The sequence below is a fragment of the Pristis pectinata genome, chromosome 8, assembly GCF_009764475.1.
Source record: "Pristis pectinata isolate sPriPec2 chromosome 8, sPriPec2.1.pri, whole genome shotgun sequence".
Classification (NCBI taxonomy): Eukaryota; Metazoa; Chordata; class Chondrichthyes; order Rhinopristiformes; family Pristidae; genus Pristis; species Pristis pectinata.
Window position 1 is genome coordinate 49,348,752 of NC_067412.1, and position 15,228 is coordinate 49,363,979.

At 42.2% G+C, this 15,228-nt stretch overlaps 1 protein-coding gene across 2 annotated transcripts in view; it reads left to right on the forward strand.

Annotated features, from left to right (window-relative positions):
• The window catches only part of si:ch211-26b3.4 (connector enhancer of kinase suppressor of ras 2), a 563,588-nt gene that overhangs the window by 312,152 nt on the left and 236,208 nt on the right, over positions 1 to 15,228 (forward strand). For both annotated transcript variants that reach the window (XM_052021060.1, XM_052021061.1), the window contains exons 10-11: positions 7,116 to 7,249; positions 7,933 to 8,144. In XM_052021060.1, the coding sequence (XP_051877020.1) occupies positions 7,116 to 7,249; positions 7,933 to 8,144 (346 nt within the window). The remainder of the gene's footprint in view (positions 1 to 7,115; positions 7,250 to 7,932; positions 8,145 to 15,228) is intronic.

Below are 15,228 nucleotides of genomic sequence, written 5' to 3' on the forward strand. Positions count from 1 at the left end.
GACTCGGATCCCAAGATCCCTCTGATCCTCCACACTGCCAAGAGTCCTACCATTAAGACTATATTCCGCCAACATATTTGACCTACCAAAATGCACCACTTCACACTTATCTGGGTTGAACTGCATCTGCCACTTCTCAGCCCAACTCTGCATCCTACCTATGTCCCTCTGTAACCTCTGACAGCCCTCCAAACTATCCACAACACCCCCAACCTTCGTGTCATCCGCAAACTTACTAACCCACCCCTCCACTTCCTCATCCAGGTCATTTATAAAAATCACAAAGAGTAAGGGTCCCAGTACAGATCCCTGAGGTACACCACTGGTTACCAACCTCCACTCAGAATACGACCCTTCAACAACCACTCTTTGCCTTCTGTGGGCCAGCCAGTTCTGGATCCACACTGCAATGTCCCCTTGGATCCCATGTCTCCTCACCTTCTCCATAAACCTCGCATGGGGTACCTTATCAAATGCCCTGCTGGAATCCATGTACACTACATCTACTGCTCTCCCTTCATCGATGTGCTTAGTCACATCCTCAAAAACTTCAATCAGGCTTGTAAGGCAGGACCTGCCCTTAAGAAAGCCATGCTGACTATTCCTAATCATATTATACCTCTCCAAATGTTCATAAATCCTGCCTCTCAGGATCTTCTCCATCAGCTTATATGTCACACATAAACATGCCCTTTTGCAACTATGAATTGCACTCTTTGCCTTCCTATTACATTTCCATATGCACAATCTTGTGGCTCCAGCAGAGGTAGAATCAAATTGCTCGGGTTGTCGCTGTGATGGCTCAGATGCTCTTGGGCAAAATCCTCTTGTGGTTTGTGGCCCATGAGCCGTGGACTGCTCCACCTATTTCTTCTTTGGGGTCAGGGATGACCTGCTTCCACTCCAATTCTGTGGATTCCAAGGTGGCTAGTAAAGTTATCCTACATAAAAGCTGCAGACTCTGGGGATGGGTCAACTGATGTTCGACTGGGCAGGTGAATGGGAATTTGCAATGTTGTGCACTCCTTCTTCCTCTGTTTGCACTTGGCCACCTTGGCCTCAAGTTTTTGTAGTGGCTTGAGGTGTTCAGTATCTCCCTGGATACTTTTGCTCCATTTTGATTGGTTATGGGCGAGGGATTGCCATGAGTTGGTGAGGATATTAAACTTTTTTTTTAAGATGACTGAGAATAACCTTGAACCATTCACTCTGTTCTGGAAATCTCTCGATGTTCAGATTACCAAGCTTGTAACGAGCCTGGTATTGGACATGCAGACAATGTGACCTGTCCTCCAGACTTGTTGACCTTTGATGGTGGGGACATTGGTCTAAGAGAGGATGCTGATGGTTAGTCTCTCCCACCAATGGATTTGGAGGGCTTTGAGGACAGAGCTGTCAGAGTACGGGTATCTTTAAGGGTTCTGTGTGTCCTTCGACATTCGTTTCATTGCAGCAGCATTTCTGCTGTTGCCAATGTTTTGGGGCAAGTTGACGGGGATGACAGACTGAATTAGGTGGAAGCAGGTTCAGCCATCACTGGCACCTGTCATGACCCTGGATTTATAGACACTCTTATCCGTACAGGGACAGGCTTATCCATCAGAACAAAAGGCTCAGTGAGCGATTCTAACTGATGGATAAACAGAGCCCCACTTTCATCTGCTCATTCTGCTTTTTCTCTCTCATACTCCCTACTGCACTTTCCTGCCAGCCATTAGCAGATGAGTGCATTGCTCCAGATCTTTGGTCACATATGTCCAAGGTCAGAGTGCCCTGTATCCTATTCAAGTTGACATTCATGTTATGCAAGCCCACAGAGAGTGTCTGCATGCATTCATTTGATGGTTCATATATGTAGCCAATCTTACTGTGCACAATGACTTTGTAAAAGATCCTGGTTACTGTGCCATTTATGCTGAAGACAGACTTCTCCAGCTTCATAGCATATACGCTCGGTTTGACTGAGACCCCTGATAGTATCTTGCACTTTCACTGCTGTTGTCAGTGGTCCACAGGGTGCAGTGTCTACATCCAGCTGAACAGAACCTGGAACTTCTCGTGGTCTCCTCCCATGGTGTCCCAGTATCTTGGAGCAGGGGAACACACACCTACATCTGTGACAACCTGCAGCTCCCGTCTTCTTGGGGTTACCATCAGGCTGCTTCGTCCTACCAGTGGGAAATATGTTTTCCCTCAGAGACCTTAAAGCCATTGGCATGATAACTGCTATGGATCAGTGAATCTCAGGCACATCTGCCATACATTTTCTAACATCCTTGTGTTAGACAGCCGGTTTGAGAATCCTTCAAATTCACTGGGATATTGTTTTTAAATAAGGGAGCGGAAATTGGGTTGTGTGTGTCATCATCATGACAGCTTATCTAACTGGTCGGGAATCCCAGGAAATAGAATGCTAATGTTATGGATACATTAGAGAGATTCTTACCAGTACTCTAGTTTGGATCAATCCATCATTTGAACCAAGGTCCAATGCCCCTCCCTTTCCTGACCCAGTTGGGAAATTAAAATTCAATCCATTATGTATTCTTAATCATTAGGTATTCTGAGTTCTTTGAATATATCTGAATTCTCTACCCAGAAGATTGTGGAGGCTAGATCACAGAGGGGTAGAAAAGTTGAAAGATTGGGGAATTGAGCACTACATGGGACAGAAGAGGCCAGGGGCAGATCAGCCATGGTCATACTGAATGGTAGGGCAGGGCTGAAGGGCTGGAGCAGGCCTACTCCTGCTCCTGTTCTTGTGGTGTAACAGCTTGTTATTTTGAAGCACACAGATAATTTCTCATTTAATATATGTTTAAAATATATTCATCTTAATCTCATTATTTACAAAGATGTGGAAATTTACAATATTGTTAAATGAAGCAAGCACAATTTAAACATCATATAAAGTGGTTCTGGAATGAATTGGTCATTGCTTTATTATACACACTGACCAGCAACAATTGACATAATGTAGAGAATAGCAGTTCTGTACTTGCATCAGTGGCATGTATAGAAAGCAGGAACTTGCAATCATATAATGCCTTTGATATCCCTCGACAATATCATAAAATGCATCAAATAAAATGATATTTTACTCGTCCAACAAAATAAAATCAATGTTGATTATATCCAATTCAGTGAAGAACCTAGTCTCCTCTGATTGCTATGTGTGGTGGCTTTGTAGGCATACTTGTGAAGCTTTGCCTGGTTTGCTATTTCTAACAAGACAGGTCTTTTGGAAAGTGTTCAAAAATATTTAGAACCATAGAACAATATAGCACAATACAGGCCCTTCGGCCCTCCATGTTGTGCTGACCTTTAAACCACACCTAAGACTATCTAACCCCTTCCTCCCACATATCCCCCTAATTTAAATTCCTCCATATGCTTATCTAACAATCTCTTGAACTTGACCAACATATCAGCCTCCACCACCACCCCAGGCAGCGCATTCCATGCACCAACCACTCTCTGGGTGAAAAACCTCCCTCTGGTATCTCCCTTGAACTTCCCACCCAGTACTTTAAAGCCATGCTGAATATAGTCTCACTGGAGGTAACTGCCAGAGAAATTCTGACTTCCTGACATGTCCTGTTACACCAGTCGTTGTCAACTACATGTAAAAAGTAAATCTTAGGGTCTAATTAAAGGGTAAACAGACTATCTGGTGAGAATATGGAGCAATATTGCTTGTTTTATCCAAATATTATTATAAAACAAATATAATTTGAGAGTAATTTAATTTTGAGAAAAAATAATTTAACTCAAAATGTGATGGATATTCACTTTCTCAGGCCCCAAAAAGGCTTGTTGCTAACCTCAGCTTTTTAGCACAGCAGCATGACTTGTCCAAAGGTTAAGAAGTGGTTGCTCATTAAACTAAAATCCCTTTTCCAAAAACAACAGAAATTGTCCAAGGCTCAAGATGTTTGTTGTTTGCTGTAAATCAGCAAACTTCTAACCAATATTCCCTGCTCAGCCTCTTAACATAAACAAGAGGACAATGGGATCCATGTTTACTTAATTAAACACTCCAGTCACCTGGCCTGAAAATGTGGTTGAAAAAACATCACATGTCAATGATGTCAACTAAGTGAAAAAAACAGTATAAACGTTCGAAAGCAGTCAGGGTAGGGGGAAGGACAGAGAGAAGGGGTTACAGAAAGAAGACCTAGAATTCATTCTTCAGCATTTGGTTTTTGTGACAAATGACTTGTTTGTCTGCAACTTGTTGGTGTGACTTTTTAGCTTGTAAGAATTGTACTTGTGTTTGGAAATCCTTTGTAAGTTACAAGTTGTTTTTAAGAATTACTTATTGGAATTCAACGTGTCTCACTTAAAATAAAATAAACTGTGTTTAGACTGCTTCGTTAGCTGGAAGTATCTTCTCCTTGGTTGGGAAGAGGGACCCACCACTCAAAATAGTGATTATTGACAGCTAGACCTTTCCGTAGAGACTAAAGTAGTGTAGTAAACTAGTCCTTGAAGTGTAGGTTGATACAGTATAATCTTCCTATAGTGAGGGTACTCGTAGATACTTTCGCCAGATAGAACTTAAAGCCTTGACTTTAAGTTTAGAGCTCTCGGATGGTACAGTCAATATCATCACGAAAAACAGCCTAATATTGAATGGCATAACACATCAAGCACACATAAAACATACATGATATTTTTGCATACTTTTCATCGACACCAACATTACTGGAGGAGTGAGACCCAGAACTGTACTTTATTTACAGCATACCTCCAGGGAGCAGACTCTGGCTACCATATGTGCAGTCTTCCCGGGTTTGTTGCTGTAGGATTTATCAGTAGCGACATTAATGAATATATTTTTCTGAGCACATTCATATTACATCCTACGGAGTAAAACAAAATGTGTCAGAATTGCAGTCATTCACTTATGTGCTTACCAAATAAAGTTGTACTTTCCTGGAACAACCCAGGCAACCAGAAGGTGTGATGGAGTGCTGACTTGAACCCTTGCATGGAGGGCCCTATGTGTTAACAAAGCCTGTGATGTGCATGTGCAGGAGAGAGGGAGTTTCACTCATAAAAAAGAACTTTTGGAAGTCAACCAAATCCTGGCTCAGTATAGAACTATCAAAGTTTATCTGAGCAGTAAAGTGGCTTTTGAATGTTTCAAGCACTCAGAAACATTTAGAAATGTTTAAATTCTTAAAATTTTGTAAAAGGTACTTCAATATTTAACAACTTAAGAAAGCTCAATCACTTACAAGAGCACAAAAAAATAGGAGCAGGAGTAGGCCACTCGGCCCCTCAAGCCTGCTCCACCATTCAATATGATCATGGCTGATCTGTACTGGCCTTAACTCCTCCTCTGTCCTAGTTCTCCATAACACTCAATTCCTCAATCATTCAAATATTTATCCAACTCTACCTTTAATATATCTAATGATATGATCTCCACCATCCTCAGTGGCAGAGAATTCCAGAAGTTCACTATCCCCAGAAAGAAGAGGTTTCTACGGACCTCAGTTTTAAATCACTGGCCCCTTATTTTGTAGCTATATCCCCTTGTCTGTGACTCTCCAACTAGTGGAAACATTTCAACATTTACCCTGTCAAGCCCCCTTTGGATCTTGTATGTTTGAATAAGGTTGCCCCTCATTCTTCTAAACTCCAAGTAATACAAACCCAAAATATCTCACTTTTCTTGACAGAACAACCCTCTCATCCCAGGAATTAGCCTGGTTCATCTCCTTTGAATTGCCTCTAATGCTACTATATGCTTTTTTAGGTAAGGGGACCAAAACTGTGCACAGTATTCCAGGTGTGGCTTCAACAACACCCTGTACAAAAGTAACAAAACCTCCCTATCCTTAAACTCCAACCCCTTTGCAATAAAGGCCAACATGCCATTTGCCTTTTTAACTACTTGTTGGACCTACCCACTGACCTTCTGTGATTCATGAACTAGAACACCTAGATCCCTCTGAATTTTACTTATCTGCATTCTCTTTACATTTAGTTAATAATCCATCTTTTGATTCCTCTTACCAAAACGCATGACCTTACATTTCCCTACATTAAACTCCATCCTGTTGCAGAATCACAATGTCCACATGCAACATGACTTCCACCTATTTTTGTCTCATTGGCAAACTTGGAAACCTTGCATTTTGTTCACTCCTCCATGTCATTAATGTAAATAGTAAACAATTGAGACCCAAGAACTGAGCCCTGGGGTACTCCACTAGTTACATCCCCCAGTCTAAAAAGGACCCATTTATTCTAACTCTTTGTTCTCTTTGTGACAGCCAGTTTTCATTCCATGCTACACACGTCCTACAGTACCTTGGGCTCTTAATGTATGCACCAGCCTCTTATGTGGCACATTCTCAAATGCCTTTTGGAAATTTAAATACACTACACCTACAGGTTCCCCTCAAAGAATTCTCCATCACATCTTCAACAATTGTCAAGCTTCTTCAAACAACTCAAGCAATTTGAAAACTAAATTCATTAATAGATAACGTAGTTACTTGTAACCATTTCTGATCCAACAAAATCAATGGGGAAGCAATACCTCAACCAGGTTCCAGTTTGGCACAGACGTTCTCCTGGATTCCACACTGTGAACGCCCATTGTCAGAGTGCAGTTGCTAACCACAGCTTCAAAGCATTTACTTTCACAGGGAATTTCTGTTCATAGTTATGTGGGGAAATGTCATCTCTTGCATGGGGAAATGCCAATATTTCTCTGCAAAATTCAGACCTGTATAAATGCTGAAATGTCATGATGCTGCCTATAAATGTTATAGTGTAATCAGCATCAGTTGGATGTGCTGAGTTAAATTCTAGTGGTTCACAGGGACTTGAGTACGCATTATGGGTTGACACTTTGGTGCAGCACTGAAGGTGTGTTGTGTTTCACATGAGAAGTTAAATCATGGTACCATTACCATGTACCATGTAAGTGATCCCAAGTCACAGTCTGAAGAAGAACAAGAGAATCCTTCTCGTATCTCAATTTGTCTGCAATGCTTCCTCACCTAGGTGTGAATTTTTGTAATGCACAGGGTTAATTTGCAGATGTGATGAATTTGCCTATGGCACTAATCATGCTTCACTTTCATCTTTAACAGCCAGTTATTCCAACAAGTCCTACAAGCAGCTCCACAACACCAACTAGCACCATTGGCATGTCATCAAAGTATGACAGTTCCACGCTTCATGATGTCTTTATTCTATCTCCTCTTTCAGGAATCTACAGTCCCAGGTGAGCCCTTAGAGAGGGGAATTACTGCTCTATTTTAAACAATGGCCAATCATTGCTAGGATTGAAAATCTAACTTTTAATCAATTTAAATGAACTATTTCTGAAAATGGTGACATTTATATTTACCATTGTGTTTTTGGAAATACCCTACTGGTGAAGATTATTGTCTATAACATGATATTATTTTATGTGGTGTTTCTGCGTCTCAGTGACTTCCTGTTCATTGAGTATTATTTTTGCCAGTTTTCAATGCATAGAAAACAGAAGCACTGCTGAAAAGTGTATAAACCAGAATAACCTTTTCGAGTCATAGGGTCATACAGCACATAAACGGGCCATTCGGCCCAACTGGTCCATGTCGACCAAGATTTCCATCAAAGCTCGTCTCATTTGCCTGTGTTTGGCCCATATCCCTCAAAACCTTTCCTATCCAAGTACCTGTCCAAGTGCCTTTTAAATGTTGTCAATGTACCTGCCTCAGCCACTTCCTCTGGCAGCTCGTTCCATACACTGACCACTCTCTGGGTGAAAAAGTTGCTCCTCATGTTCCTTTTAAATCTCTGTCCTCACACCTTAAACCTTACACTCTGTAGCAAGAACTTCCAACCAACATGCCGAATGATAGTTATTATACTTGCTTGGGACTCTTGATGGTTTTTGACCTTTTTTCCCTTTGCTTTAAGGGATGAATTGGGGATAGTGCCTTGTGATGACTTTGGCAAGTATGGGATGGCAAAGTCTGGAATTAAAGGCTCCGAATCTTCCAGTTACTTTCTGGACCATGAGAGTGGAAAATATTACACATTAATGGAAGGAGAGGGCCTGGCCATGAGCTCCGAGTATGAGAGAGGAAGAGCAACTGGTCTTCGGAGAAGAGAGAAAACACCAACTCATGGTTGGTAACTTTTGGATCTTGTAGTATTTTGCTTTTATTATGAACAGCTTTTTTTTGCAGTTGATTTGTAAGATGCATCTTTTTCTACTGGGTATTGCATATAATGGTGAGGAGTTAAAGGATATAGCAAAATAAGAAAAAAAATCTACAAAAGATTGTAAATATTTTCATTTTATACATATGTATGTATATGGAGTTCTGTTCTCCATCTAACAACTCAAGACTCCTTTTTAGCTAAATCTATCCCAGGACATTAATCACTGTAAAGTGGCCTTCTTTGCCATTGGCAAAGTATGGTCTTTGGTGATGTGCAGTGGGAGGTATGGAGAAAGCACAAACAGGCAAATTGTCCAAATTGCATACAAGTTAAAATTTAGACTCTTCATTAAATCTCTTGCATATGACATGGTGCAACTTAGACAGTAAGATCCTCATCTATTTTCCACTCCCTCATTCCCCACACCCACCTTCACCTACGCTAGCCATGTAGCCTCATGAGAGGGTAAAAAATATATACATAACCCCTGGAAATTTGTTCATTCCCAAGCTTGCCAAACAAAGCCATGGACACTATTGTATGAGAGAAACAATCCCCAATATCAGCCACACACAGAAATCACCTTGCTCTGTTGTGAGCCATCTGCCATGTACTGCCAACCTTTCCACATTGTGACTCTCTCAGAAAGGATTTCATGATTTCCTCTAACCCAGCTCCGTACTTGCTGAAAAAAAGTTTTACATTTATACAGAGACTTTTCGTGACTGAGAAATATCCAAAAGTACTATGCACAAATTATTCTGGTGTGCAGTGCCCCTCATTTTATGTTGGTAAGGGAGGCAGATCAGTAAGGTCCCTCAGCAGTAAATGACCTTCTCATGGGGGTTGAGGAAAATATGTTACCCATGCACTAATAAACATCCCTTTTCTTAATCTCCACCTGAGCAAGCCAAAGGAACCACAGTTCAATGGTAAGATGGCATCCTGAAAATGCTCCACTTCTCCACCGTCCTCTGAGTTATCAGCCACCCTTTATACTTGTCCTTCAACAGTACTTGAACCAACAATCTTCCAAAGCAGAAACACAGAATGACATTTGATTTTAACAAGGGTGCTACACTAGATTACCCTTTCCATTGACTTCAGTTCATTTATTCAATGTCCTATGATGGGACAAAACTGCTGCTGACTTGAATGATTCCTGTTTTCTGTTGTGCTACTCCAGGAGTGCTATTGGCAAATGGTAGCTCCTCACAATAACTCTAGATCCTGAATATTCAGCTGACATTTTGCAATTTCTTTATGTCTGTGCCTACAACCCTGCTCCACATGAGTTGAAGATGATATAACACACTTCAGGAGTTTCTCATACTATTTATACTTCAAAACATTTCATTGATTGCAAAATACTTTGGACATTAAAAGTGCTACATAAATCCAAGGTTGTTCTTTCGTTCCTCTCTCCTTACTTCTATCCATGGTTTCAATCATAACAGAAAGCTCTTGAAGTGCGGCTGGTCTTGTGATCTTGTATCTCTTGGCTCTGAAGTTAGTACTGCATTGTAAATTCACAAATATTATTATACATTTGATCTTTATATTCCAATTACTTGTGCTGTTATTACTTTTGGTATTGGTATTGGTTTATTATTGTCACTTGTACTGAGGTACATTGAAAAACTTGTCTTGCATACCGTTCGTATAGATCAATTCATTATAGAATCATAGAACAGTACAGCACAATACAGGCGCTTCGGCCCACAATGTTGTGCCGGCCTTTAAATCTCACCTAAGACTATCTAACCCCTTCCTCCCACATAGCCCTCTATTTTAAATTCCTCCATATGCTTATCTAGCAATCTCTTGAATTTGACCAATGTACCTGCCTCCACCACTACCCCAGGCAGCACATTCCATGCCCCAACCACTCTCTGGGTAAAAAACCTTCCTCTGATATCTCCCTTGAACTTCACACCCATTACTTTAAAGCCATGCCCTCTTGTATTGAGCATTGTTGCCCTGGGAAAGAGGCGCTGGCTGTCTACTCGATCTGTTCCTCTTAATATTTTGTATACCTCTATCATGTCTCATCTCATCCTCCTTCTCTCCAAAGAGTAAAGCCCTAGCTCCCTTAGTCTCTCCTCATAATGCATACTCTCTAAACCAGGCAGCATCCTGGTAAATCTCCTCTGCACCCTTTCCAATGCTTCCACATTCTTCCTATAATGAGGCGACCAGAACTGGACACAGTACTCTAAGTGTGGTCTAACTAGAGTTTTGTAGAGCTGCATCATTACCTCGCGGCTCTTAAACTCGATCCCCTGACTTATGAATGCTAACATCCCATAAGCTTTCTTAACTACCCTATCCACCTATGAGGCAACTTTCAGGGATCTGTGGATATGAACCCCCAGATCCCCCTGCTCCTCCACACTGCTCAGAATCCTGCCATTAACTTTGTACTCCGCCTTGGAGTTTGTCCTTCCAAAGTGTACCACCTCACACTTCTCCAGATTGAACTCCATCTGCCACTTGTCAGCCCAGCTCTGCATCCTATCAATGTCCCTCTGCAATCTTCAACAGTCCTCCACACTATCCACAACACCACCAACCTTTGTGTCATCTGCAAACTTGCCAACCCACCCTTCTACCCCCTCATCCAAGTCATTAATAAAAATCACGAAAATGTCCCAGAACTGATCCTTGTGGGACACAACTAGTCTCAGCCTTCCAATCTGAATGCACTCTCTCCACCACAACCTTCAGCTTTCTGAAGGTAAGTCAATTCTGAATCCACACAGCCAAGGCTTCCTGGATCCCATGCCCTCTGACTTTCTGAAGAAGCCTACCATGTGGAACCTTTTCAAATGCCTTACTAAAATCCATGTAAACCACATCTACTGCACTACCTTCATCAATCTACCTGGGCACCTCCTCAAAGAACCCTATCAGGCTTGTGAGACATGATCTGCCCTTCACAAAGCCATGCTGGCTGTCCCTGATCAGACCATGATTCTCCAAATGTTCATAGATCCTATCTCTAAGAATCCTTTCCAACAGCTTGCCCACCACAGACATAAGGCTCACTGGTCTATAATTCCCTGGACTATCCCTACTACCTTTTTTGAATAAAGGTACAATATTTGCCACCCTCCAATCCTCCAGTACCATTCCCGTGGACAACGAGGACTCAAAGATCCTAGCTAACAGTTCAGCAATCTCTTTCCTCGCCTCGCGGAGCAGTCTGGGGAATATTCCGTCAGGCCCCAGGGACTTATCTGTCCCAATATTTTCTAACAGCTCCAACACATCCTCTATCTTCATATCAACATGATCTAAAATATTAACTTTACCAACATTGTCCTCAGCGTCATCAAGGCCCCTCTCCTTGGTGAATACTGAAGAGGAGTATTCATTGAGGACCTCACCCACTTCCACAGCTTCCAGGCACATCTTCCCACCTTTGTCTCTAATCGGTCCTACCTTTACTCTCGTCATCCTTCTGCTCTTCACATAATTGAAAGATGCCTTGGGAGTTTCCTTAACCCTACTCGCCAAGGCCTTTTCATGTCCCCTTCTTGCTCTCCTCAGCCCCTTCTTAAGTTCCTTCCTTGCTACCCTATATTCCTCATGAGCCCTTTCTGATCCTTGCTGCCTACACCTTATGTATGCTGCCTTCTTCCTCCTAACTAGATGGCTAACCTCTCTTGTCACCCATGGTTCCTTCACCCTGCCATTCTTTCTTTGCCTCACCGGGACAAATTTATCCCTAACATCCAGCAAGAGATCCCTGAACAATGACCACATCTCCATTGTACATTTCCCTTCAAAATTGTCATCCCATTTACACTCACAAGTTCTAGCTTTATAGCCTCATAATTTGCCCTTCCCCAATTAAATATCTTCCTGTCCTCTTTGCTCCTATCCTTGTCCATGACAATGCTAAAGGTTATGGAGCGGTGTTCACTGTCCCCCAAATGCTCACCCACTGAGAGATCTGTCACCTGTCCCAGTTTATTACCTAATACTAGATCTAATATAGCATTCCCTGTAGTCGGCCTGTCAACATACTGTGACTGGAATCCGTCCTGGACACACTTAACAAACTCCACCCCATCTACACCTTTGGCACTAAGTAGATACCAATCAATATTTGGGAAGTTGAAGTCTCCCATGATAACAACCCTGTTATTCTTGCACCTTTCCAACATCTGCCTCCCAATCTGCTCAGTATCCTTGCTCCTACCAGGGGGCCTATACAATACTCCCAGTAGAGTAACTGCTCCTTTCTTGTTCCTAACTTCCACCCATACTGAGTCTAGAGAGGATCCTTCTTCATTATCCACCCTTTCTGCAGTCTGTAATAGTATCCCTGACCAGTAATGCCACCCCTCCTCCTCTTCTCCCCCCCCCCCCCCCCATCCCTTTCAAAGCACAGAAATCCAGGAACATTCAATATCCATTCCTGCCCTGGTGACAGCCAAGTCTCTGCAAGAGCCACAATATCATAGTTCCATGTATTTATCCAAGCTCTCAGTTCATCACCCTTATTCCTGATACTTCTTGCATTTAAGTAAATGCACTTTAGCCCATCCACTTTTCTACTTTTATGCCCTATACTCTGCTTCTCCTTCCTCAAAGCCTCTCTATATGTTAGATCTGACTTTACTCCATACACTTCTTCCACTGACTTATCCCTCCGGTTCCCATTCCCCTTGCAAACTAGTTTAAACCCTCCCGAACCACACTAGCAAACCTGCCTGCAAGGATATTGGTTCCCCTTGAGTTCAGGTGTAACCCATCCACTCTGTACAGGTCCCACTTTCCCCAGAAGAGATCCCAATGATCCAAAAATCTAAAACCTTGCCCCCTTACACAGTGCATTAAAGTAGTACAGGGTAAAAACAATAACAGAATACAGAGTAAAGTGTCACAGCTACAGGAAAGTGCATTGAGGTGCAAAGTCAAACAATGTAGATTATGAGGTCAAGAATCCATCTCATCATATAAGGGAACCATTCAATAGTCTTATTACCGTGGGATAGAAGCTGTCCTTGAGCCTGTTGGTATGTGCCTTCAGGCTCCTGTATCTTCTGCCTGATGGGAGAGGAGAGATGAGAGAATGACCCTGGTGGTTGGGGTCTTTGATTATGCCTTCTGCTTCACCAAGGCAGCGAGAGGTATAGACAGAGTCCATGGAGGTGAGGCTGGTTTCTGTGATGCGCGGGGCTGTGTCCACAACTCTCTGCAGTTTCTTGCTGTCCTAGGCAGAGCAGTTGCTGTACCAAACCATGATGCATCTAGAGGGTTTATTCAGGCAATATTGTGCACATGGGAATATGTAAGATTAACATGATGCACACTTTCCATAGTACAGCACTTCCTAAATTCTTCTCCCCCAAAGTCATCCACTATTTCTGTCTCATCTGGAGTAAATCCTTAATAGGCACTCTAGGTACCTTATCTCTATTCACTCTGTAAGCACCCCACAATGATGAATGATGCAGGAAGTTATTTCTCATGGAATTTCAATCTCATGGTACATTCTTTCTCCAATGCATCTCTTCTGTCAATCATTTATCAAACCTTATAACTTACCCCAATCACATGAGCCCATATTGTATTTGACAACTCCTGCATGTAGCTTATTAAATGCCCTCTGAAAATCCAGATATACTTTCTCTATTCATCCCCCTCTCTACCCAGCTACCAACATCCTCAAAAAACAATATTAGATCTGTCAAAGATGATTTTCCTTTAATAGAACAATGGTGATACTATTATCCTGAGAGCTTTCATGACGTAACCCTCTGTATTTGAGGCACTGTAACTAAGAAAATCATGGTTACTGAGAGGCAAGGGTTCTCTGCTTGTTTTCGGTGGGTAACCACTGTGGGTTCAACCTTTCAACCTTTGCCACCAGCCAGTTGGCCAGCAGCTGCACAATGCCAGAAGATGTCAACAAATGCACAAAAATCCAAGCCAAATACCACACAAACATCAACTAAGCATCCTAATGGGCTGATTTTTGTGGCTTTACTTGACTCAATGCTCTCCTACACTCTGCTATTCCAGCAGGTGGTGGAAGGTTGCTGACATTCAATGAAGGAGACTACAGAAGGTCTGTTGGACAACTTCAACTAGCTCCAGACCGAGAAGGTCTGACCTCAGATTGCATTTTCTCAGTATGAATGGCAGAAGTCTGTGCTAGGTGGCTGGCAGGAAGAAGCATGGACAATGGTAAAATGGTATTTCACTTAAGCACAGCTCAAGTGCCTGATTCGCTGGCTTTCAGTGACTGTCACTTCTTGCCTTTTTGCCACCCCCTGGATAAGTTATGGTTCTTAGCTATCGGAAAGGAGAAAGAGTGAAGAGTGTAGAATGCAGTGGAATGCATCCATATGACATCTGTAGCTTATAAATTGGAGCAAATTGTGGGATGAGAGGGAAGTGGGATTGGAGAAGGGGGAATAATTACAAGGTTGTCATCATCTTTGATGCTTTCGTTAAGGGCAGAATCTCTAATGGCCATCCTAATGATGATGATCACTCTCTCCACCATGGGACAGAGTGATCATAGAACCATTGCATTTTTTGACACCGAGGAGGTCATTTGACACTTGTCCATTGGGGTCTGTGCTGGCTAAATCGGAGCCACCCAGCCTAATTCAAACATCCACCTCTTAGTATGGAGCCTTGAAGATTTCTACCTCAACCATCCTGTTAGGCAGTGAGTTCCGGGCTCTTATCACCCACTGGGTGACAAAGGTTCTTCACAAGTTCCAGCTAATCATTTTTTCTATGCTCTTTGCTTACTAACCTGTTGAGGAAAATCAGTTCTTCCACTCCACATAATCTAACTTCAGAATTAAAAGCTTGATTAAATCACCTCTCAGCTTCCTCAGTTTCAAAAATATACTCACAGTCTGTCCAGGAATCCTCCATAACTCTCCTCTCGACCCTCTCCAATGCAGTCATATCCAGACTGTAGTTTGATTGCCAGACTATGCACAGTACTTTAATGAGTGTTTTTTAAAGTGATAGTATAACCACCCTCTTCTTGTATTCCCTGGCTCAGATAAAATA